The sequence below is a fragment of the Carassius auratus genome, chromosome 29 (assembly GCF_003368295.1).
Source record: "Carassius auratus strain Wakin chromosome 29, ASM336829v1, whole genome shotgun sequence".
Classification (NCBI taxonomy): Eukaryota; Metazoa; Chordata; class Actinopteri; order Cypriniformes; family Cyprinidae; genus Carassius; species Carassius auratus.
Window position 1 is genome coordinate 20,029,927 of NC_039271.1, and position 26,270 is coordinate 20,056,196.

The following is a 26,270-nucleotide window of genomic DNA, read 5'->3' on the forward strand; positions in this document are numbered from 1 at the left end:
AATGGCTTTCTTATGTTGGTCCCTAAACAGGGTCATAACATAAATTGCTATAGTTTTGTAGAATGCTTTGTGATATTTATATTTATGCAATGCTACTTTTGTGTTTTGTAGTTTTCTTTAAGAGATTGAGGCAATTCTACTTGTGTCGTGTCGCTTGCTTTGTAAGTTGATGCATTGCTATTTTTGCTTGTTTGTAGTATGCTTCTGTGTATTGCATTTCTACTTTTGTTTTTGTACTGTTTCATGCTTTTGTATTTGATGCATGGCTACAGTACTTTGGGCATGTTCTTTGGTTGCATTTAGTAGTTTGAAAGGTGGGTTTTGACCAATTTTAGCCGTTCTTTTTGTGGAAACTACTTTTGAGTGGCCATGGGTTGTAGGTGTTTCATGGGGTAAAGTTCTTGTATTTGCTTATCTGTATTTTACACTAGGTTCTTACTACCTTTTGTAGAGACAAGTTTTATGGAGGATTTGGAGAAGGTTTTTTTTTTTTTTTTTTTTTTGCAGTCTCCTTCATTAGTAAAGTAATAGACGTTGGAAAGCAGAACTTAAGCAAATTGCGGATTCTGATAAAACTGTATTTTTGGTAGTTAAGGCTACCATGAGACAAAGTTGATCTATATTGGATCAAAAGGAATCTTCGGGTGATGCTGCTTCAAAAATGTTTTGCAGTTTGATTTGCATAAAGACTCCTTTGTTGAAGTCTCGACGTGAAGGAACTTTAACTCGAAGAAATGGAGGTTAAAGGAAAAACAAATTGCAATTGACTGAGCTGAGAAGGTTAGAACTGGAGTCAGGAAAATTGGAGCAGGAGAGCGGGATAACTCCTGCTTTTGAAAAATTACAACTTTGAGCAGTAATAGTCAAACCGCCTGTAACAATTGAGCTAGTGAGGACTTCGCTGTCTGTAAACATTTGTTTGGTCCTTCCCTTCATAGAAGAATATTAGAAAAACTATACTCATTTTGAACGTGTAGTTGTAACTTTGTTGGGCTAAGTGTGTATGGACCTTACTGCTTCAATGCATTTTAACTGGTGGCTCAAGTTTTTCTTTCCCTTCTGACCAGATTTTGGATTGAGGCTGTTAAAACTGCAATTCGAAGATACCATGAGTCCTACAGATTTTGCTCCTCTAGGAGAGAAGGTAATTCTTGAGGAATTTAAGAATTGCTTTCCTGGCAATGTTCTTGAGTGAACGGCAGGTTTTGGAAGCACCATTCTAAACCTTAGTTCTAGTGTGTATCTTCTTACCTAGACCGCCATCTTTTTGAGTTTGAAAGTAAAAAGGGCTCTGACACAAAGTCCTTGTTAAGATTTTATGAGATTAAGTCCTTTTTGGTGTCTGGAGTTGCTGGGTCAGGCCTGAACAACTTGTTGAGTGCGTGTCTTATTTTTAGCAGGAGGTAAGGTTCTGGCTAAACCCGAGTCTTAATATAGTCCCTTGTCTGCTAAGAGTACTGTAACGGAAACGGGTCAATTTAGCTCAAAGGGAATAATTTAAGATTTTAAAGGGAATTTGAACAGAATCGCTGTTTCACGGCTGGTCACCAAGACGCCCTGCGATTCAGTGAACGAGCCGTTTAACATCAAATCTGCGCTGGATACTAATATCCAAACTATAGTGAAACACTATCAATTAGCACAGTAACAAGATCGGCAGTTTAAGACATTAACTTGTAAGCACAAAACACAAGATACTTCTCTTTTCAATATGAATAAGGCTTTATTAGATAAATCTAAGACATATAAACTAATCTAACACATAAACGCACGCACTCACACATTCATACAAGTTGCAGGAAGATCGAAAGTTAGGGAAAAATGAGATTAAGAGAATGGAAATATGGATACCCAAGTATACAGCAATACGTTAAATTGCATAGACATGAACAACCATCAATCACTTAATGAACGCTCACACGGAGTTCCTCAATGAGGTTAAAATTATATTAGATACACCAGCACAAATGCCAGAGTCTGGAGGTAAAGTTATTGCGTCTCCTGTGAAAAAGGAGTCTCTGTGAAAGGGCTATCCCGAGGTCGTCGATTGGCTGGAAGTTCAGTCTCTGAAGTGACGTCTTGGAAAGCCCGTGGTTGTTGGGCGTTGGCTGAAAGTGCAGAGTCGTGTGCGCTGGTTGAAGTTGAACGGGCACCCGAGGTCAGGCGTTGGAGACTCAACGTTACAAAACTTAACTCAGAACACGAAACTTTCAAACGGAAAAGAAAAGAAATAAAGTTTGACGAGACAAGGTTGTGTTCCTTCTCATCGTGGCTAGCAGAATGCGTGCAGGCTGAAGCACGCTGCAACTGCGCTCAAAGAATAGTGATGGCAACATACATGGCTAATAGCAGAAACATATCTAGAGACTAAAAGCAGACTAAAAGCCAGATTTCATGGTGTCCTAGGTATTTAAAGTGGCCTGTTGGCCACACCTCAAATGTTGTCTTGACCAATCAGATATTGTCTTGGCTCGGGGGTATCATAAATCATTTGTTTATCTTACCAAGCATGTGGTCCGAATTTTCCTGCCTTGCAGGGTTTAATTTTGGACATGATTCCTATTACAAGAATATGATACATGGGACAAATAAATTATTGTCTGGATAATATCAAGCAAGCAGATTCGATTATATCAATACTAGACATGACTATATACCCTTTTAGTTATCAAAAGACATAAACAATAAGTGATTATACATGATAGTCGAATGTGTTGGTTACATATAAATGAATATGGAGTTAAGCGATGGAATGATTGATTTATAAGTCTTTTTGAGTTTATTCTGGTCCATGTACAAAAAGCAGTTTCTTTGCCATTCTCATGACATAGGGATGTTCTGTAGAGACAGAGGTTTAAAGCCCCCCCCACCCACCCCCCCCCCCCCCCCTTAGGAATTTCAGTCTGGTTCTGCTAGGTTGGGGAAGTCAATGGAAGTGTTTAACTCATGGGTTTCCATGTGATGTCCAGCGTTGCATTTCAATTACGAACAACAAATTTGACACCAAATTTCTCTTCTTCGAATTGAAATTGTAAATAATTGTTCTAGTGGTGTTAATGTTGAAAGCTGTTGTGTGAACAAGTTGGTTGGTCATCTTGCTTGGTTCTTGTGGCAGTAGAACTGATTTATGACTTCCTGAGGAATTCGGCTCGTGTTTCAAAGCACAGCTTTGATGGACTCTTTAATTTGTCTGGTTCGACTCATTTCTGTTACAGTACTGATGAGAGGTCTATGAACTGTCCAGACACATTTCCTGCCTGCACCATTATTTGAGCTGTCCAAGCAACTGCCAAGTGAGTATGACTTCGAAGATTTGACACATCTTAGACCAAATGTCCCAATACACAATTTAAATTTTATTTGACTGTGTTGGATTTTTCCATTTATAGTTGGAGTATTCAATTCATAAAAAATAATTTGATTAAATTATATTTAATGTTTTAAGGGTGGGGGTGTTACGAGGCCCTGCTCTTTTTCTTTTTCCTTTCCTGAGTCCAGCTTCTAATTGGATGTGGGCGGAGACCATTACAAACACCTGAAGCCTCTACCTATTTAAGAGCGGCTGCACTTCAATGGAGACTTGCCCAGGAAACTCCATTTTGTGTTTAGTCTTGTTTCGCGTTCTCTTTTGTTTAAGGATGGTGAGAGACTGACTGTTTAGTTACCACAGAGTACATAGAAAGCATGGGTAAGTGAGCTGACCCGGAAGACCTTTGCTGTTTGATTTCTTCCTCGGGAAATAGGAAGTTTCCTTGATTCTTGTGTTAGTGGTAACTTAAATTAGTTAGCTCACCAGTCCTTATTTAGGATTCGTTTGTTATACACTTTTGCTGTTTTCCTGTTTTTGTTATTAATTTTACCTGTTATAAAACTTAAACTTTTGCCCTGGCCACTGTGGTGTTTGTTGCCTTTAGAATGGCTTTCTTATGTTGGTCCCTAAACAGGGTCGTAACAATGTCATACATTGTGTTCATACAAAAATAGTGAAATGAACTGTGATTAATATATGATAATATAAAATACCATGCTATAATCATATATTTATACAGATGCTTCACCTGAGTTTAGGTTGTGAATCTCCACTGTTAAACTTCATTGACACACAGCTGGGCTCTACTTCTGATCTCTTCTGATGAACTGAGCTAAAACAGAGCAGAATAAAGATAATCCATTAACCCTCTGGAGTCTAAGGGTATTTTTGGGGCCTGGAGAAGTTTTGTCATGTCCTGATATTTGTGCTTTTTTCAGTTTCTTATATTTTAAATGGGTAAAGTCTAATATCACCGTAATCAGCACAAACTGGGCTATAATAATATGTGAAATGCATGCATGTACATGATTGTATTTTTGAGAAAAATGTTATGCGTGGTTAGTGGAAAAACTAAAAATGTTAAATCACTCGAATAAGACCATAAAACACATACATAACATTGTTTCCCGGGATTGTTGAGAACTGGAGCTTGTAGCCTAGAATTTTTCTTTCTAAATTATGTGAAAATCATCTTGTTTACTCACTCACAGAAAACAATTATATTGATTTTAAATTTCTAAGACACTTTTTGTTGGTAAGTCATATGGGAGTAGGCGTCAACTATCATGAATATCATTATTTACACCTGAGAAGACAAAGCCCTGCATAATGAGCTGCATAATGAGCCTCAGTCAGCTGAGCAACTGTGGGTGAGGAGTTACAAGAAAGAATGTGAGAACAAAATAAAAGTATATAATTTTATGTTTGTAGTTTATTAAGAATATATTTAATTATCCCACAACATAATTTAATATCCACTTGGGGGAGCAGTTAAACCGTTTATTTTCAAAGCTCAATCAAATCAAAAAAATTTTTTGCCATCCTTACTCCAGTAACACAATCCTTCAGAAATCCTTTTAACAATCTTATTTTCTAGCAAAAAAAAAACCCATTTGTTATCATCGTTATTATTTTTTTATCATTAATGTTGAAAAGAGCTCAGAATATTTTTTAGGGGGAATAAATTGAAAGAACTGCATTGTTTTTACATTTGTTAGAGTTATCTCTATTTGTCACATTTATATTATTTACATCAAGCTTTTGAATGGTATAGTATTGTATATTGTTATTGAGACTTCATAATGTTTCACTTGATTATACATTTAGTCAGGAATTATAGTTTGGAAAAAGTATTTGGGAAAAGTCTAACTAGTAAAATGTTTAAACGTTATGTGAAAACTAGTACAAGTAAATAAATAAAAAGAGACTTACTCATGTTTATGATCTCTGCTGAATAAAGTGCTTCATTCTTTTTTCTGAGGAAATCCATTTCTTAAATCCTCAACCACATCACATCTTTTTGGGGTGAATTATGTCTTATTCCTCTCATCGCGAAGCAAACAGTAAAATAAAATAAAAACTTGAAGAACAGTCTCGCTGCTCTTTCTTCTGTGTGGGTGTATTCAAGCCGCGCGCTTCAGTTTGAATCTGAATAGCGCGTTCAGCGCGGGGGCGTGGTCACGAAGGGAGACATGAAAAACAGATATCACGTTGTTTTCATATGGATTACTTTATCACAGAATATCTGTTTTTGGCAGCACTTGTTTAGTTTAAAAGTAGACATTTCAGGCTTTCTATAGATATCTCTCTCATGTCTCTTCGTTGAGTATTCACTGAGTTACACTTCATTTTAATGACGTGTTTGTAAATGAAGATCAGCGCAGACAGGCTGCAGACAGCACACCTTGTTTGTTATCTTTATTTTATAAGTGCACAAAGGTTTTTTGTTATGTCTGTATCCAAAAAACTTGACTGAATTGTGATGATATGTGATAATATAAAATACCATGCTATAATCATATATTTATACAGATGCTTCACCTGAGTTTAGGTTGTAAATCTCCACTGTTAAACTTCATTGGCTCAATCATAGACGCGTCACTCTTCATAGACACACAGCTGGACACTGGTTCTGATCTCTTCTGATAAACTGAACTAAAACAGAGCAGATTAAAGATAATCCATTAAATTACTGCATATAACAAAACTATTAGTTTTATGATAATTATTTGATTTTATAATGTGTTCATACAAAAATAGTGAAATGAACTGTGATAATATATGCTGATATAAAATACCATGCTATAATCATATATTTATACAGATGCTTCACCTGAGTTTAGGTTGTGAATCTCCACTGTTAAACTTCATTGGCTCAATCATAGACGCGTCACTCTTCATAGACACACAGCTGGACACTGGTTCTGATCTCTTCTGATAAACTGAACTAAAAATGAGCAGATTAAAGATAATCCATTAAATTGCTGGATATTAAAAAATATACATATACTTAACCCTCTATGGTACGGTGTTGCCTCCAGGCAACAAAGTCTATTTTAGCTTTTTTCATATAAAAACTTAATAAAATGTTAATGGTCAGTGCTCTCTAAGGGGAGGGGAACTCGTATTTAACCACTGAAAATGCAAAAGAATAGTCACATGACCCACATGGGTCCATTTTGTTCCCTCTTTCAGCACACGTGCACGTCACATGGCTCCATATTTTCTCCAAAGAAAAAGGCATTTTTCACTAAATTCTGTCCAGATAATCAGCTACAAAAAATCTGAATCACCTTCATTTGTAAGTAAAGAAGTATTTTCAAAAACTTTACATTATATATCATCAAATATATCAAAGGAAATTACATAAAACTGCATGTTGCCTTGAGGCAACATTGTACCATAATGGAATCACATAAGGCCATACCAGGCATACTAGGTTTGAATACAAGTATATTGGAGAACCAGCTTATGACAAGCTGTATAAGGTGCACCCACTGCTGACATCCCTCTTGGAGAAGTTCCAAGGGATCCCAATTGATGAAAATCTTTGTGTGGATGAACAAATTGTCCCATTCATGGGGAATCACGCCATGAAACAGTAACCAAAACCCTGGGGATATAAAGTCTTTGTTCTTGCTGATAGCAGTGGCATGGTCTACAACTTTGAGGTGTACACTGGGTGTATCTCTCCTTGCAATATGCAGCCTGACATAGGCGCTAGTGGTAACATAGGACAGGAAAAGGAAAGGAAGGGGGGCTTTTTAGGAAAAGGAGACCATTTATAATGGGGTTACTCTTAGGGAGTACTCTTCGTGGCTCCTCTACCGGAGAGACAGCAGAGACCGTGGCATCCCCCCAAAGGATGTGAGCAGCCTTGCAAAATTCAAAGCTGAAGTTGCAGGATGTCTCTGTATGGAGAAGAAGACCTTGAAGAGAAGAGGGAGACCATCACAGCACACTGAGGAAGAACCGCCTGAAAAGCATCCAAAAACCCCTGTAGAACCACGACCATCAACGCTGGTTCGCATTGTTCAGACTGGTCATTGGCCTGTTTGGGTTGAAAGAAAGGGGAGATGCAAATACCCAGGTTGTTCAGGCATTGTAAAAGTGCAGTGCTCAAAATGTGTTGAGAGGAATTGTTTCCTCAGCTTTCACAAGCAGTGAGGTGCCATTAGTGAGGAAGGAGATTTTGTGTGTATGTGCTTATGTACATGTAGGTCCTTGTGTGTGTACATGTGCATGCTTGTTAGGATAAGGCTCATATTAGGATAATGTTATGGTGATTGTTAATGTTTTAACTTGAAACAACACCCATTGTAATGTTTTGATATCATAATTTGATGATATGATGGTTTTGTGTCCCAGATGGTACAAATGTTGCCTGAGGATAATAGCTGGATTATAAATGTTACTTTTTATTAAATATGAAATCTGTAATTCATTAAAAACTTGATAAATCTGTTTGTTCAAGTGTTTAGTTTAAGAAAATTATGATTTCAGTAAATATATATATTTCTTCATGAAAATGTCAATTGTTTCAATTTGTCCATTGTGGTACAATGTTGCCTTGAGGCAACAAATTTTAATTAATAAATTAATTTAAAAAGAATTATTATGTTTATTGATACTGTTATAGTGTCCAATTTTAAGCAGGAAAAACATAACAAATATTTTTTTCCTCACTGATATCATATTGCGTACCATAGAGGGTTAATTAGCTGTTTTGGAAGCCCTTGTCAGAAGATAAAGAACAGATAAGGACATTAGTTAGTAAGCGTTTTACCTTGTTTTCTCATTACACTACTTTCTTAAATTTTTGTATAGCTTGTTATTAAGTACTTATTTAGGTCACTTGTAGTCACTATGTGCTTTCAGACCTTTACTAGCACTACTAACACTCTGAGAGCACGCTATGTATGTCGAAGGAAGCCTAACCGACAAATGTACGGCCTGTCCCTTTGACCTCTACTATTACAGTCTCTATTTCAGTTGGTCGATGGAACTGCCAGTCTGCTGTTAACAAAGCAGATTTAGTTTTTTCTATTGCCACTCCTGCTGGACTTAACCTCATGGAACTAACTGAGACTTGGATCAAACCTGAAGACACTGCCACTTCCACAGCCCTCTCCACTAAGTTCACTTGTTCCCAAACACCTCTTACGACTGTGAGAGTTAGTCTGTTGGAGACTAAAAAAATGAGGTAAAAAATTAGGTACTGATCTCCTTATATCAAAAAAATGGAAATTTGATCTTCAACCATCACCTACAGGTAACGGTTCATTTGAATCACATGCAATTACTGTAACCCATCCTGTTAAAATCCAGTTTGTGGTCATTTATCGTCCCCATGGTCAACTGGGAAACGTCTTGGAGAAGTTGGATGTGCTGCTATCAAAATTTCCTGAAGATGATACTCCTCTGGTACTGCTTGGTGACTTCAACATCCACCTAGATAAACCCTAAGCTGCTGACTACAAAACTCTGCTCGCCTCATGATCTCAAGTGAGTGTCTACTACAGGGACTCACAAATCAGGCAACCAACTGGACCTCATCTACACATGCTGTTGCTCCATAGACAACTCTTCAGTTGCTCCACTGCACACCTGAGACCACTTCCTCATTACTGCTAACCTAACACTTACTCCTGAAGCGGCACACACTCCAACGCAGGTCACCTTTCGATGGAACCTATGCTCACCCTCTCCATCTCGCCTATCTTCTTTGGTTTCATCCTCACTTCCTTCACTCTCTCATTTTTCATCTCTGGACATGAACGGTGCTACGGACACTCTTTGATCCACTCTAACCTCTTGCTTGGACAACTTTTGCCCACTGTTGTGTAGACCAGCACGCACCGCCCCATCTGCCCCCTCGCTGTCCGATGTTCTCCATGAACATCGCTCTAAACTCAGGGCTGCAGAGAGAAAATGGCACCTCAATGTGTATCAGTCTCTCCTCTTTTTCTTCTCTGCAAATGTCTTCAGTGCAAAAACATCATACAACCACAATTAATTTATCAACTGTTGTGATGATTGGACACTCTTCAAAGCTTTCTCTTCTCTTTTTAATCCTCCTCCACCACCTCCTCCATCGACTCAGCTGGCAACTTTGCAGTTTTCTACACAAATAAGACAAAAACCATCAGTGACCAGTTCTACACACTACAGACGGAGGATAACTTTACAATGACTAATGCACACCCTCTCTCCTCCCTCTCTCCACTCTCAGAGATGGAAGTTTCTAAACTTATCCTGTCCAGTCATCCTTCTACTTGTCCACTTGATTCGATCCCCACTCATCTCCTTCAAGCGATTTCTTGTTCAGTCATACCTTCACTTACTCACATTATCAACTTCTCTCTTCACTCTGGAACATTTCTCTCAGCATTTAAGCAGGCTCAGTTAAGCCCACTGCTTAAGAAACCATCTCTAAATCCAGCAATTCTAGAAAACTACAGACCAATATCCCTTCTTAAATTCATTGCAAAGACGCTTGAGTGAGTTGTGTTCAACCAGTTCTCTATGTTCCTTGTACAGAACAACCTCCTGGACAGCAGCCAATCTGGCTTCAAAAGTGGCCACTCAACTGAGACTGCCCTGCTCTTGGTTACTGAAGCCCTGCGACTGGCAAGAGCAGCTTCAAAATCCCCAGTACTCATCTCACTGGACCTGTCTGCTGCTTTAGACATCGTTAATCACCAGATTCTCCTGTCCACCCTCAGAAAGAATGGAATCTCTGGAACCACACTCCTGTGGTTTTACTAACTTTCTGATAGATCCTACAGGGTGTCTTGGAGGGGTGAAGTGTCTAAGTCACAACAACTTGCTACTGGGGTTCCTCAAGGCTCCATACTGGGACCACTTCTCTTCTTAATCTACATGACTTCATTAGGATCTGTCATTCAGAAGAATGGCTTTTCTTATCACTGCTACGCTGAGGACATTCAACTCTACTTCTCATTCCAACCAAATGACCCGAAGGTAATTGCTTGCATTTCAGCCTGTCTGAGTGACATTTTTAGCTGGATGAATGACCACCACCTTCAGCTCAACCTTACTAAGACAGAACTGCTGGTGGTTCCAGCTAACCCTTTGTTTCATCACAACTTCTCTATACAGCTGGGTTCGTCAACCATAACTCCTTCCAGGACAGCCAGAATTCTAGGACTTGTGATGGATCATCAGTTAAGCTTCACTGACCACATTGCTACAACGACCCGGTCCTGCAAATTTGCCTTATACAACATTAGGAAGATTAGACCCTTCTAGACCCTTTTAGACCCTGTCAGAACAAGCCACCCAACTTAAGCCTCTGCAACTGATCCAGAATGCAGCAGCGAGGGTTGTCTTATATGAGCCAAAAGAAGCTCACGTTACTACTCTCCTCATCATGGTTACAGTTGCTACCAGTAGACGCTTGAATCAAATTCAAGGTACTGATGCTTGCCTACACGACGACCACTAACATGGCACCAACATACATAAACTCACTAGTTTATGTGCCCTCCAGAAGTTTGCGCTCTGCAAGTGAACGACGCCTTAGGGTGCCATCCCAAAGATGTTCAAAATCACTCTCACAGACCATTTCCTGGACTCTGCCCAGCTGGTGGAATGACCTCCCGAACTCAATTTGAACAACTGAGTGTTTAATAATTTTCAAAAAACATCTAAATTCTGTGAATAGAATCTATTTCACCAGCACTTAACCAACTAATACTAGTACTTACATTTTCTTATCATATTCTTAAATAAAAAAACTCAGGCTAGGTGTTCTGTACTAGACTAACTGAGACTTGTCATGGCAGTTGTATACTGTTGTTGTTCTCTTATTGGTCTGATTGCTTCTATTGTTCTCCTTTGTAAGTCACTTTGGATAAAAGCATCTGCCAAATGATTAAATGTAAATATATTCGTCTATCATTATTAATTATTTTAAATTCACTTTAAATAAGAATTTAGAATCAAGTCATACACTGTGTTCATACAAAAATAGTGAAATTAACTATGATAATATATGATGATATAAAATACCATGCTATAACCATATATTTATACAGATGCTTCACCTGAGTTCAGGTTGTGAATCTCCACTGTTAAACTTCATTGGCTCAATCATAGACGCGTCACTCTTCATAGACACACAGCTGGACACTGGTTCTGATCTCTTCTGATAAACTGAACTAAAACAGAGCAGATTAAAGATAATCCATTAAATTACTGCATATAACAAAACTATTAGTTTTATGATAATTATTTGATTTTATAATTAGTTCATACACTGTGTTCATACAAAAATAGTGAAATGAACTGTGATAATATATGCTGATATAAAATACCATGCTATAATCATATATTTATACAGATGCTTCACCTGAGTTCAGGTTGTGAATCTCCACTGTTAAACTTCATTGGCTCAATCATAGATGCGTCACTCTTCATAGACACACAGCTGGACGCTGGTTCTGATCTCTTCTGATAAACTGAACTAAAACAGAGCAGATTAAAGATAATCCATTAAATTGCTGGATATTAAAAAATATACATATACTTAACCCTCTATGGTACGGTGTTGCCTCCAGGCAACAAAGTCTATTTTAGCTTTTTTCATATAAAAACTTAATAAAATGTTAATGGTCAGTGCTCTCTAAGGGGAGGGGAACTCGTATTTAACCACTGAAAATGCAAAAGAATAGTCACATGACCCACATGGGTCCATTTTGTTCCCTCTTTCAGCACACGTGCACGTCACATGGCTCCATATTTTCTCCAAAGAAAAAGGCATTTTTCACTAAATTCTGTCCAGATAATCAGCTACAAAAAATCTGAATCACCTTCATTTGTAAGTAAAGAAGTATTTTCAAAAACTTTACATTATATATCATCAAATATATCAAAGGAAATTACATAAAACTGCATGTTGCCTTGAGGCAACATTGTACCATAATGGAATCACATAAGGCCATACCAGGCATACTAGGTTTGAATACAAGTATATTGGAGAACCAGCTTATGACAAGCTGTATAAGGTGCACCCACTGCTGACATCCCTCTTGGAGAAGTTCCAAGGGATCCCAATTGATGAAAATCTTTGTGTGGATGAACAAATTGTCCCATTCATGGGGAAACACGCCATGAAACAGTAACCAAAACCCTGGGGATATAAAGTCTTTGTTCTTGCTGATAGCAGTGGCATGGTCTACAACTTTGAGGTGTACACTGGGTGTATCTCTCCTTGCAATATGCAGCCTGACATAGGCGCTAGTGGTAACATAGGACAGGAAAAGGAAAGGAAGGGGGGCTTTTTAGGAAAAGGAGACCATTTATAATGGGGTTACTCTTAGGGAGTACTCTTAGTGGCTCCTCTACCGGAGAGACAGCAGAGACCGTGGCATCCCCCCAAAGGATGTGAGCAGCCTTGCAAAATTCAAAGCTGAAGTTGCAGAATGTCTCTGTATGGAGAAGAAGACCTTGAAGAGAAGAGGGAGACCATCACCGCACACTGAGGAAGAACCGCCTGAAAAGCATCCAAAAACCCCTGTAGATCCACGACCATCAACGCTGGTTCGCATTGTTCAGACTGGTCATTGGCCTGTTTGGGTTGAAAGAAAGGGGAGATGCAAATACCCAGGTTGTTCAGGCATTGTAAAAGTGCAGTGCTCAAAATGTGTTGAGAGGAATTGTTTCCTCAGCTTTCACAAGCAGTGAGGTGCCATTAGTGAGGAAGGAGATTTTGTGTGTATGTGCTTGTGTACATGTAGGTCCTTGTGTGTGTACATGTGCATGCTTGTTAGGATAAGGCTCATATTAGGATAATGTTATGGTGATTGTTAATGTTTTAACTTGAAACAACACCCATTGTAATGTTTTGATATCATAATTTGATGATATGATGGTTTTGTGTCCCAGATGGTACAATGTTGCCTGAGGATAATAGCTGGATTATAAATGTTACTTTTTATTAAATATGAAATCTGTAATTCATTAAAAACTTGATAAATCTGTTTGTTCAAGTGTTTAGTTTAAGAAAATTATGATTTCAGTAAATATATATATTTCTTCATGAAAATGTCAATTGTTTCAATTTGTCCATTGTGGTACAATGTTGCCTTGAGGCAACAAACTTTTAATTAATAAATTAATTTAAAAATAATTATTATGTTTATTGATACTGTTATAGTGTCCAATTTTAAGCAGGAAAAACATAACAAATATTTTTTTCCTCACTGATATCATATTGCGTACCATAGAGGGTTAATTAGCTGTTTTGGAAGCCCTTGTCAGAAGATAAAGAACAGATAAGGACATTAGTTAGTAAGCGTTTTACCTTGTTTTCTCATTACACTACTTTCTTAAATTTTTGTATAGCTTGTTATTAAGTACTTATTTAGGTCACTTGTAGTCACTATGTGCTTTCAGACCTTTACTAGCACTACTAACACTCTGAGAGCACGCTATGTATGTCGAAGGAAGGCCTAACCGACAAATGTACGGCCTGTCCCTTTGACCTCTACTATTACAGTCTCTATTTCAGTTGGTCGATGGAACTGCCAGTCTGCTGTTAACAAAGCAGATTTTGTTTTTTCTATTGCCACTCCTGCCAAACTTAACCTCATGGAACTAACTGAGACTTGGATCAAACCTGAAGACACTGCCACTTCCACAGCCCTCTCCACTAAGTTCACTTGTTCCCAAACACCTCTTACGACTGTGAGAGTTAGTCTGTTGGAGACTAAAAAAATGAGGTAAAAAATTAGGTACTGATCTCCTTATATCAAAAAAATGGAAATTTGATCTTCAACCATCACCTACAGGTAACGGTTCATTTGAATCACATGCAATTACTGTAACCCATCCTGTTAAAATCCAGTTTGTGGTCATTTATCGTCCCCATGGTCAACTGGGAAACGTCTTGGAGAAGTTGGATGTGCTGCTATCAAAATTTCCTGAAGATGATACTCCTCTGGTACTGCTTGGTGACTTCAACATCCACCTAGATAAACCCTAAGCTGCTGACTACAAAACTCTGCTCGCCTCATGATCTCAAGTGAGTGTCTACTACAGGGACTCACAAATCAGGCAACCAACTGGACCTCATCTACACATGCTGTTGCTCCATAGACAACTCTTCAGTTGCTCCACTGCAAACCTGAGACCACTTCCTCATTACTGCTAACCTAACACTTACTCCTGAAGCGGCACACACTCCAACGCAGGTCACCTTTCGATGGAACCTATGCTCACCCTCTCCATCTCGATCTTCTTTGGTTTCATCCTCACTTCCTTCACTCTCTCATTTTCATCTCTGGACATGAACGGTGCTACGGACACTCTTTGATCCACTCTAACCTCTTGCTTGGACAACTTTTGCCCACTGTTGTGTAGACCAGCACGCACCGCCCCATCTGCCCCCTCGCTGTCCGATGTTCTCCATGAACATCGCTCTAAACTCAGGGCTGCAGAGAGAAAATGGCACCTCAATGTGTATCAGTCTCTCCACTTTTTCTTCTCTGCAAATGTCTTCAGTGCAAAAACATCATACAACCACAATTAATTTATCAACTGTTGTGATGATTGGACACTCTTCAAAGCTTTCTCTTCTCTTTTTAATCCTCCTCCACCACCTCCTCCATCGACTCAGCTGGCAACTTTGCAGTTTTCTACACAAATAAGACAAAAACCATCAGTGACCAGTTCTACACACTACAGACGGAGGATAACTTTACAACGACTAATGCACACCCTCTCTCCTCCCTCTCTCCACTCTCAGAGATGGAAGTTTCTAAACTTATCCTGTCCAGTCATCCTTCTACTTGTCCACTTGATTCGATCCCCACTCATCTCCTTCAAGCGATTTCTTGTTCAGTCATACCTTCACTTACTCACATTATCAACTTCTCTCTTCACTCTGGAACATTTCTCTCAGCATTTAAGCAGGCTCAGTTAAGCCCACTGCTTAAGAAACCATCTCTAAATCCAGCACTTCTAGAAAACTACAGACCAATATCCCTTCTTAAATTCATTGCAAAGACGCTTGAGTGAGTTGTGTTCAACCAGTTCTCTATGTTCCTTGTACAGAACAACCTCCTGGACAGCAACCAATCTGGCTTCAAAAGTGGCCACTCAACTGAGACGGCCCTGCTCTTGGTTACTGAAGCCCTGCGACTGGCAAGAGCAGCTTCAAAATCCCCAGTACTCATCTCACTGGACCTGTCTGCTGCTTTAGACATCGTTAATCACCAGATTCTCCTGTCCACCCTCAGAAAGAATGGAATTTCTGGAACCACACTCCTGTGGTTTACGTCCTAACTTTCTGATTGATCCTACGGGGTGTCTTGGAGGGGTGAAGTGTCTAAGTCACAACAACTTGCTACTGGGGTTCCTCAAGGCTCCATACTGGGACCACTTCTCTTCTTCATCTACATGACTTCATTAGGATCTGTCATTCAGAAGAATGGCTTTTCTTATCACTGCTACGCTGAGGACATTCAACTCTACTTCTCATTCCAACCAAATGACCCGAAGGTAATTGCTTGCATTTCAGCCTGTCTGAGTGACATTTTTAGCTGGATGAATGACCACCACCTTCAGCTCAACCTTACTAAGACAGAACTGCTGGTGGTTCCAGCTAACCCTTTGTTTCATCACAACTTCTCTATACAGCTGGGCTCGTCAACCATAACTCCTTCGAGGACAGCCAGAATTCTAGGACTTGTGATGGATCATCAGTTAAGCTTCACTGACCACATTGCTACAACGACCCGGTCCTGCAGATTTGCCTTATACAACATTAGGAAGATTAGACCCTTCCAGACCCTTTTAGACCCTGTCAGAACAAGCCACCCAACTTAAGCCTCTGCAACTGATCCAGAATGCAGCAGCGAGGGTTGTCTTATATGAGCCAAAAGAAGCTCACGTTACTACTCTCCTCATCATGGTTACAGTTGCTACCAGTAGACGCTTGAATCAAATTCAAGGTACTGATGCTTGCCTACACGACGACCACTAACATGGCACCAACATACATAAACTCACTAGTTTATGTGCCCTCCAGAAGTTTTACGCCTTAGGGTGCCATCCCAAAGATGTTCAAAATCACTCTCACAGACCATTTCCTGGACTCTGCCCAGCTGGTGGAATGACCTCCCGAACTCAATTTGAACAACTGAGTGTTTAATAATTTTCAAAAAACATCTAAATTCTGTGAATAGAATCTATTTCACCAGCACTTAACCAACTAATACTAGTACTTACATTTTCTTATCATATTCTTAAATAAAAAAACTCAGGCTAGGTGTTCTGTACTAGACTAACTGAGACTTGTCATGGCAGTTGTATACTGTTGTTGTTCTCTTATTGGTCTGATTGCTTCTATTGTTCTCCTTTGTAAGTCACTTTGGATAAAAGCATCTGCCAAATGATTAAATGTAAATATATTCGTCTATCATTATTAATTATTTTAAATTCACTTTAAATAAGAATTTAGAATCAAGTCATACACTGTGTTCATACAAAAATAGTGAAATTAACTGTGATGATATGTGATAATATAAAATACCATGCTATAACCGTATATTTATACAGATGCTTCACCTGAGTTTAGGTTGTGAATCTCCACTGTTAAACTTCATTGGCTCAATCATAGACGCGTCACTCTTCATAGACACACAGCTGGACTCTACTTCTGATCTCTTCTGATAAACTGAACTAAAACAGGATATATTTAATTCTTCATTATGAGAATAATTTTAACATACGTTTTTCTATAGCATTAAATGTGTTACTCATAGTACCTGATTCCTGGAAACAAATCTTTATCTCCAGATGTCTGAGTTTGATCCATGATGGATATGAACAGTTTGATGTCCACTGACTCTAGATGAAACTGACAATCACAAAAACTGAGATAATCAAACAGACATTATACTTGGAAGCTTATTTTGGAAGTTAGTCAATATCTGTGAATGAGTGAGACTTTAGATTAATCAGCAGATACATAACTAGAAAAATAACAGTAGACAGGAAAACATGTTTGTGCTTACAATAATGAATTAAGTAGATAACAGATATCAAGCAGCATTACGTAGTGTTTTTGTTCAGCTAAATAACTGAAAGCAACTGACAAGCTTTGTGCATTATTGCATTAAATAATAAGGCACAATATTTTCGAATGAGTAATAATTGAAGAAAAAAATCACAAGCTGTCTTCACTCAAATACATAAAGTTAGTCACGTTAACACAAACGCTGTTTAGAGTTGTGAAGTATCACAGTCAGCATTAAACACACAAGAAACTTTGTTCAATTGTTGTCAGAAGAAAAAATATCTAATATGTACCGAATCACTTTCCCATCAGACAACTACACACAAACTCCTGCTTTAGCATTTATAAGTGATTCTATTAAAAGATTTAAAGATATTCTGTAGGGATGCATAATAGATCAGCCACCATATTGGTAATCAGCCGATAAATGTTAATTTTAATATTATCGCTATTGAAGTGATTATAAAATGTTGTTGATATATTAAAGCCAATAAATAATGCAGTATTTCCTACAGAGACACGTTTGCCAAGATAGTTTCTAATTGCTTGAAATTTTATTTGGAATCTTTTTGAAAATTTTAAATACAGTGAAATGCAACATGAGCAGGGCAATTCTGTCATGATATATCAAGAACATTACTGTTAAATAATGGTATGGAATCTTTGTGTTCCGTGTTTCAGCGCCTTGTTACCGGAAGAGTGCATTCACAACGGAGCTGCACCTTCACGACCAGCACAGTTAAGTTCGCTTCTGCATTTGAAGCCTTTTGTGCAACTATACATTGTAATATTGTGTTTATTTTATGTATGCATTTGGTTAAAGGGTTGGTTCACCAAAAAATTATTATGATGTCATTAATAACTCACCCTCATGTCATTCCAAACCAGTAAGACCTCTGTTTATCTTCAGAACACAGTTTAAGATATTTTAGATTTAGTCCGAGAGCTCTCAGTCCCTCCATTGAAGCTGTGTGTACGGTCTACTGTCCATGTCCAGAAAGATAAGAAAAACCTTTAAGCCCAATAAAGTGAAGACAATGCTAAGTAAAGATAAAAGGTAAGAAAAACATCATCAAAGTAGTCCATGTGACATCAGAGGGTCAGTTAGAATTTGTTGAAGCATCAAAAATACATCTTGGTCCAAAAAAAGCAAAAACTACGACTTTACTTAGCATTGTCTTCACTTTATTGGGCTTAAAGGTTTTTCTTACCTTTCTGGACATGGACAGTAGACCGTACAGACAGCTTCAGTGGAGGGACTGAGAGCTCTCGGACTAAATCTAAAATATCTTAAACTGTGTTCAGAAGATAAACTGAGGTCTTACTGGTTTGGAACGACATGAGGGTGAGTTATTAATGACATAATTTTTATATTTGGGTGAACTATCCCTTTAAGAATGGTGTGTGAAAGCATCCAAAATGTCATGATCCACAGTGTTGTGTTACTCATGTTTAACATTTGAAAATCTTTTTCGAACGTGTTTTTCTTATTTTACAAGAATACATACTGTACAATTGAGTCCATTTCTGATCTTCAACATTGTTGGACTGCGATTCCCAAACACTTTGGTTTGGCTAAACCCAGTTCTCCCGACTCCTCCTGAGATTAATATTTCAGTAATTTAAGAACACACTTTCATGTTCCCAGTTCTCTGACGCGGTTAATAGTAACATGAAATCCAGGTCAATAACTTCTAGTCTTTTATTTTGACACTTCTGAACAAATTAAAAACATAAAAATTCAATTGTAGATTATATAAATATTAGTTACATTCATTAAACATTACTATGACAAGTACAGAAGTAATTTCTTTATGAATAACTCAAACTGAAAAGACAACTTTCAAAACAATGCAAAATGATTAACATTTTAACTCCAAGAAAACATGTTCTTCTCAGTAGGTATGTATCTTATATATATATATATATATATATATTAGTGCTGTCAATCGATTAAAAAAAATTAACTAATTAATCGCACAATTTTTTAAAATTAATCGCGATTAATCGCGATTAATCGCGATTAATCGCAATTAAAAGACTGAAACTTTTTGGATATGTAAATGTAAAATGTAAATAATTAATGTAAACTCAAGACAAAGAAACTATTTAAATTCAAAATATGATTGTTTATTGGAATTTTTGTTTAACTTGTAACACAGATTTTCTCATGTAAACAACATACCTGCAATAAACCATCAATATCCTCCAAATTAACTGTTGGCTTGAAAGCCATATTTATTACAGAAATAAAAACACAGGCATGTAAGTACCATTTGAATTTCAAAACAATCAATGCCAATAAAAAACAAAAATGATTTCCATGTTGAATTCTAAGTGGACTGCAAAAAAATTCCAAAGTATAGTCATTGCCAGTGCTTTAAGTGGGCCAGTATGCACCGGTACTCAGTACTGCCACTTCCAAATATAGCTCTTGAGCGTACCGCCACCTCTCCGTGCGCCCAGAACGTGCTTGTAGCGTATCGGTACGCTCATTTGGACATCTGTTTTAATAGAGGTTTTAATCTTTCACCTGCACTGCCGATTTTCAGAGCGCCCTTCACAATGCAAGCTTCCTAATTCATCCCACCCAGAGCAGAAACTACATTACCCATTCACCCTTAAGTTATACAAGTGAATAGCGCATGTGTCGCTTTTCCCACTGTTAAGTGTCAACAACTCAACGTGGCCGGAGAAGGTGTGTGAAACTCGTTGTGAGTTATACACTAAAGCAAAATCTTGAGTATTTATTGTCTGATAAACATTAAAAACTGTCTGCGGAGGTTGAGTCGTCCTGCAGCCCCCGCTGGCGGTTCATTGGCTGCAGCATCTTTTTTCTAAGTTCTAAAAAAATACCGTAGACGGCAAGGCACAAATTTAGATATTCATTTATCTAATTAATCTATAGCCTATGCACAAAAACAATATGATCTTTTTGTCCCCTTTTTGTTTTAAAGCTTGATGAAGAGAGAGAGCGCAAGTTGCTGCAGCTGCAAGGACAGTGATGCACGCGCACAGGAGTGATTGACAGTTCGCGGCACTGTGTACAAAAAATACTCCGCTACACAATTATTTCGTTTATTTTTGTTTAAGCTTATTAACGTTAGCGTTACAGAAAGGTCTGATTTACGCACTGTTACAGTCAATGTTTTTTTTTGTTTTTTAAACAATGACATTTGAGTTCATGATTTTAATGTTGCTGTTTCTTGTGGCAGACTGAATGAAGAGTAATGTTTCTTGTGGCAGACTGAAGAGTAATCCGGCAGAGTTTTATACTGAAACTTTCCGTCTAAAAGTCCTTCCTTGGTCTTATCCATATTTCTTTGCACGTTGAACACACATAGGCCACAACTGGAAATAAAAAAAACTGCAACCGCGTTAATTGCGTTATTTTTTTTTAACGCGTTAAATATTTCAAATTAATCGAATGCGTTAACGCGCTAATTTTGACAGCACTAATATATATATATATATATATATATATATATATATATAACAGAAACACTGGCTATACAGAACATTATAATAGGATACTCCAACAGACTAACTTGAATACATTTAATCAGGCCACAGGTACGTGTAGACCTCGAGGTTTATTTCAACACTGCAGTACTACTCGACCCAAAAATAGTCTCACACATGAAATAAAATAAGAGCTCTGTTAGTCGGGTTAGTGCAGGTTATTCACTTGTTTGCTCTGATGTGTGCCTGTAATCAATCAGAACAGATGAGATATTATAACAGTATTATGACATTAATAGGCAATGCATGTCGGATGTCAGTATCAAACGGCGAAATATGTACAGTGAGCGTTTTACAGCATACAAAGACACATTCACGAAACACACAGAGTATAACGAAATAAATGAACTTACTCTTTGGTGTAGCTTCACACACACGTGCGATTACTCAAAGTATCGCAGATGAAATCACATTATGCTCTCCACTGCGGTCAAGCCAGCCGCGCTTTGAAAATACACGGTCAAGCCAGCCGCACTTTTTTTTCCTTTGCGCGTGTAATCATGCACTTACGGTACGGGTGCTGAGAGCAGTCAAAATGCATGTAAAGAAGCTGTCGTACACACGTTTCCTTTATACTTTCGCTTATTTTAACTCATTATTGTATATAAACGTTTGTGTTGTACATAAATCATTTTAAATCATTTATTAGAGATTATAAATTACAATATTAATGATTTTCATTCTTTGTTTTTTTTCATGTTTCAGTGTGTGTGTATATGTGCATATATATATATATATATATATATATATATATACACACACACACACACACACACACACATATATATATACATATATATATATATATATACATATATATATATATATATATATATATATATATTTATATATATTTATTTATATTTATATATATATATGTGGCGAGTGGGGCGGGGCCGAGAGGCGTGGGAACGAGGAGTGAGGCCAGGTGTAGTGATTGGAGATGAGCTACACCTGAGCCCCACCGCCGGTCTCGAGTCCCACGTAGGAGATGGAAGGATATAAAACTGGAGTGACGACCGTGAAGGACGAGAGAGGACCAGGCCTGGGACATTATTTTATGTTTGCTTTTTATTTATGCGCACCAGTCGTCCGCGAGGGGCTGGTGCGCCGTTTTGTATTTACTTTTGAATATTAAAATGAGTTTTGATTGTGCGCCGGTTCCCGCCTCCTTCTTCCCGATGAATATGGAGATTTGTTTGTTACAGTGGTGCCGAAACCCGGGAGAAGGAGGGACGCACTGCTGAAGATCCCTCGCCGCTGTGGTGAATCCGCGGTGCCCTCGAGCTGGCGAGGTATGTGCCGCCAGGGACGCTCGAGGCGGTGGGCTGGAGCGAGTTGCCGGGGACGGGCGAGCTCGCTGCCGACCGCCCACGACAAGGAGGGGCGGCTGCCGTCCGTGAGGGAGCGGAGGAGTCGGCGCCGTTCGCCAGGGGGCCGGAGCCTGCCGCCTCCGTGACGGAATCCGGAGGGGCAGGGAACGGGGGACTCCTGCCGCTGCCCAAAATCGGAGGAGCCGTCGCCGTCCACCGGGCGGCGGAGGAGTGTCGTGCCGTCCGCCGAGGGCCGTCCAGTGCCACCGCCGGGCACCGCGGAGGAGATCACCCAGCCGGTGGAGGGCCGAGCAGCAGTGCATCTGGGAACCGGATTTTTTTTTTTTTTCCTCTCTCCCCTCTCTCGTCCCTGTCGCTCCTCCTTCCATCTCCTTTTCTCTCGCCTCGTCTGTCCTACCCCCAGGTTCCCGCAGGTCCCCGTGAGCGGTCTCCCCCGGAGGGAAGGGGGGGGGGGAGTAGAGCGCAGTCTCGGGAGTACCCCCCGGCCTGCGAGGGGCGATGGGGGTATGTGGCGAGTGGGGCGGGGCCGAGAGGCGTGGGAATGAGGAGTGAGGCCAGGTGTAGTGATTGGAGATGAGCTACACCTGAGCCCCACCGCTAGTATCGAGTCCCACGTAGGAGATGGAAGGATATAAAACTGGAGCGACGACCGTGAAGGACGAGAGAGGACCAGGCCTGGGACATTACTTTATGTTTTGGCTTTTATTTGTGCGCACCAGTCGTCCGTGAGGGGCTGGTGCGCCGTTTTGTATTTATTTATGAATTATTAAAATGCTTTTTGATTGTGCGCCGGTTCCCGCCTCCTTCTTCCCGATGAATATGGAGATTTGTTTGTTACAATATATATATATATATATATATATATTTAATGCATTCTACCAATTGCACTGTCCCAGTTTCCTACACAAAGAAGTGTTCCTTTATATGTTAGCTCATTCTTTCGAGTCATATGTATTCAGAGTGACCCTGACTATCACTGTATTAATATTCAAGGCATTTCACTATATAGTTTTTGAGAAACTAAAAGCAAATTCACTCTAAAAAAATGCATCCTAGCAATTGTAGTTTGTCCCATTTTCCAACACTCATAAAAAGGTTTGCTTTATAGGTTAGCTCATTTCTTCAGTGGACATGTATTCAGAGTGACCCTGACTATCGCTGTATTAATATTCAAGGCATTTTACTGTATATTTTTTGAGAAAACTAAAATCAAATTCCCCCCAAAAAACTAAATGCATCCTAGCAATTGCACTGTGTCCCATTTTCCAACACTCATAAAAAGGTTTCCTTTATAGGTTAGCTCATTCTTTCAGTGGACATGTATTCAGAGTGACCCTGACTATCAATATATTCATTGTCAAGTTATTTTACTGTATAATGTTTGAAAGGACTAAAAGCAAATTCACCAAAAACATCAAACTCAGTTGTTGCACTTGCATTTATTCCCTTATTCCAACATTCATAAAAAGGTGTTCCTTTATAGGTTAGCTCATTCTTTCAAGTCATATGTATTCAGAGTGACCATAACTATCGCTGTATTCATTTATAAGGCATTTTACTGTATAGTTCTTGAGAAAACTAAAAGCAAAATCATCGAAAACAACAAAATGCACGACACTCCTCCGCCGCCCAGTGGATGGCGACGGCTCTCCCAGTTTTGGGCAGCCGGGAGGAGTCCCCGTTCTCTGCTCATCCCCTTTCCGGGGGATGGCAGCAGGCTCGGGCCCCTGGCGAACGGTGCCATCTCCTCCGCTCCCTCAAGCGTCCACGGCGGCACACTCCCTCGCCCTGCTCGATGGCACCGCAGACTCACCACAGCGACAAGTTATCTTCAGCAGCGCGTCCCTCCTTCCTCCCAGGTTTCGGCACCAGTGTAACACTATAAAAGCTTCTGAATCTTGGGAAGGAGGCGGGAACCAGCGGACATTCAAAATAAGCTTTAATAATAAAATTAACACAAAACAGCACGACAGCCACGTGCGGACGGCTGCAATTCAACCTAATGGAACTTAAACAAGAGTTTCATCAAGACTGAAAAACCGAAATAAGATGTGATAGGGATTATTTAACCTATATTATGACATTTCACAGATACAAATGCAAATATGTAATTTTTTATGCAGTGAAACAAAAACCTAATATGAGAAGATGATTTAAGGTGTACGCATCAGTGTGCAGAAGACAGTCAATAATTGTTCACAGGTGTTGAAGCCACACTAGGCACTGTTGTGCAGTCTGATGGGATATACAACAGTATGCCCAAAGTGCTATTATTCCTTAAGATGCACAAAGTTGTTTTCTAAAACAAGAAAGGCAAAAAAAGAAGAAGAAAAAACCCACAAATAAATGTATAATATATATAAATATCATGTATTTATATAAAATGCATAATGTTTATAAAAGTACAAAGAATATGATAAAATAAAGATTAGTAAAATTAAAAATTAAAAAATTTGTGTTGTCACCTAGCTTACCATGTGTAATCTTGTTGTATCTTGTTGTATCAATGGATTTTAATTGAGATTGATCATTCTAAAATCCGTTTTAATACAATTATAATCGATCAGTTACATGTAAGGAGAAACAAGAAATTGCAGCTAAGCAAACCTATTCAACAGACTTATGATTATGGGAAACAAACAAAGCAAAACAAATAATTGCTTTTCAAGCATAATCACCATTAACAATACAACAACATCAGGGCTATAAAAGCAAAGACATAAGAAATTTAACTAAAAATTATAAACCATGGACACAAATAAGGACTTCTCAGAGGTAATTAACCTAATCATTTTCTATGGTTAAAATTAAGATTTGAACTTAATTAAATGTGACACTAATAATTAAAATGTAAGAAGAGGTTGAGTGTATCAGGAGGGTATTTCCTATTTCCACCTTATGGGTGTTTGAAAATTGGTAATGGTGCAACTGGTAGAATGAACTTTTTTTTTAAGTGATTTTGCCATTAATCTTATTCAAAACCATACAGTCAAAATAAAAAAAAAATATGATCATCCCACCCCTATCAGGAATGCTGAATCCCTGACAATTTTCAAGCGACAGCTGAAAGCTCATCTCTTTCAAAACTACTTGGCTTCATCGAAAAAAAACAACAACTCTATTTATTCCTTCTTTTTCTAGCTTTTACTTATTTGAACAATGTCTAAAACTTGGTATTACAAGCACTTCCTGTGTCTGTTTGCCTCTAAGAAGAATCACTTTATGTATCCCGAAATTGTGAGTCGCTTTGGATAAAAGCGTCTACAAAATGACTAAATGTAAATCCATCCATCCATCCATCCATCATCTTCCACTTATACGGGGCCGGGTCGCGGGGGCAACAGTCTAAGCAGAGACGCCCAGACTTCCCTCTCCCAAGCCACTTCTTCCTGTCACGCTGTCAGTCTCTGTTGGTGTCCCCTAGTGAGCTCACTTCTCCTTAGGCACTTCACCATAGGCACTTTAATTCCGCTAGTCTGGTCGTGTCGTCACAGTAATTGCACTCCAATTAAATCGCACAGGTGCTGACAATCCTTTGTCATTAGTCTCCCTATATAGAGCTGTCTTTCTCTGTTGTCTGTATGGAGTCCTTATCCTATGTGTCTATGCTCTCGTCTCCCGAGACTTCACCTACCTTCTCGTTCCTCCGAGTTTCCCGTTTCATCCGGTTCCCTCTTTTGGTTTGTTTGTCTATCAAGACTGTTTATTTTGTATTTACCCTTCTGTTAATAAAACCCATACCTTGCTATTGGATCCTGTCCTCTCCGTGTGTTTATCCTAAACCCAACCGTCACACTTCCAGGTCAGCCGGGAGACATAGTCCCTCCAGCGTGTCCTAGGTCTTCTCCAGGACTCTGCTTCTGCTTTGAAAATGAATCCAGTGATAGTATGGGTCACTCTGAATACATATGATTTGAAAGAATAAAGCAACCCTAAAAGAATGAGCTAACCTATAAATCAACCCTTTTTATGAATGTTGGAAAAGGGGAAAAAGTGTAAGTGCAACAATGGAGTTTGATGTTTTGGGTGAATTTGCTTTTAGTTTTCTCCAAAACTATAC

The 26,270-nt window shown here is 38.9% G+C and overlaps 1 protein-coding gene across 10 annotated transcripts in view; it reads right to left on the reverse strand.

The window, feature by feature from the left end:
• Positions 1-21,475, reverse strand: part of LOC113048323 (NACHT, LRR and PYD domains-containing protein 12-like) — a 116,476-nt gene extending 95,001 nt beyond the window's left edge. For 4 of the 10 annotated variants that reach the window (XM_026210088.1, XM_026210081.1, XM_026210085.1 and 1 more), the window contains exons 1-8: positions 21,230-21,473; positions 17,104-17,195; positions 16,904-17,017; positions 11,685-11,798; positions 11,380-11,493; positions 6,144-6,257; positions 5,852-5,965; positions 4,059-4,142 (exon numbers count right to left, since the gene is read on the reverse strand). In XM_026210088.1, coding sequence (XP_026065873.1) covers positions 4,059-4,142; positions 5,852-5,965; positions 6,144-6,257; positions 11,380-11,493; positions 11,685-11,798; positions 16,904-17,017; positions 17,104-17,153 — 704 coding nt within the window. In that variant the 5' untranslated portion in view covers positions 17,154-17,195; positions 21,230-21,473. Of the gene's footprint in view, positions 1-4,058; positions 4,143-5,851; positions 5,966-6,143; positions 6,258-11,379; positions 11,494-11,684; positions 11,799-16,903; positions 17,018-17,103; positions 17,212-21,229 lie in introns of all 10 variants that reach the window. The other 6 variants (XM_026210084.1, XM_026210086.1, XM_026210080.1 and 3 more) reach the window with 5 other exon arrangements.
• Positions 21,476-26,270: the final 4,795 nt, after the last annotated feature.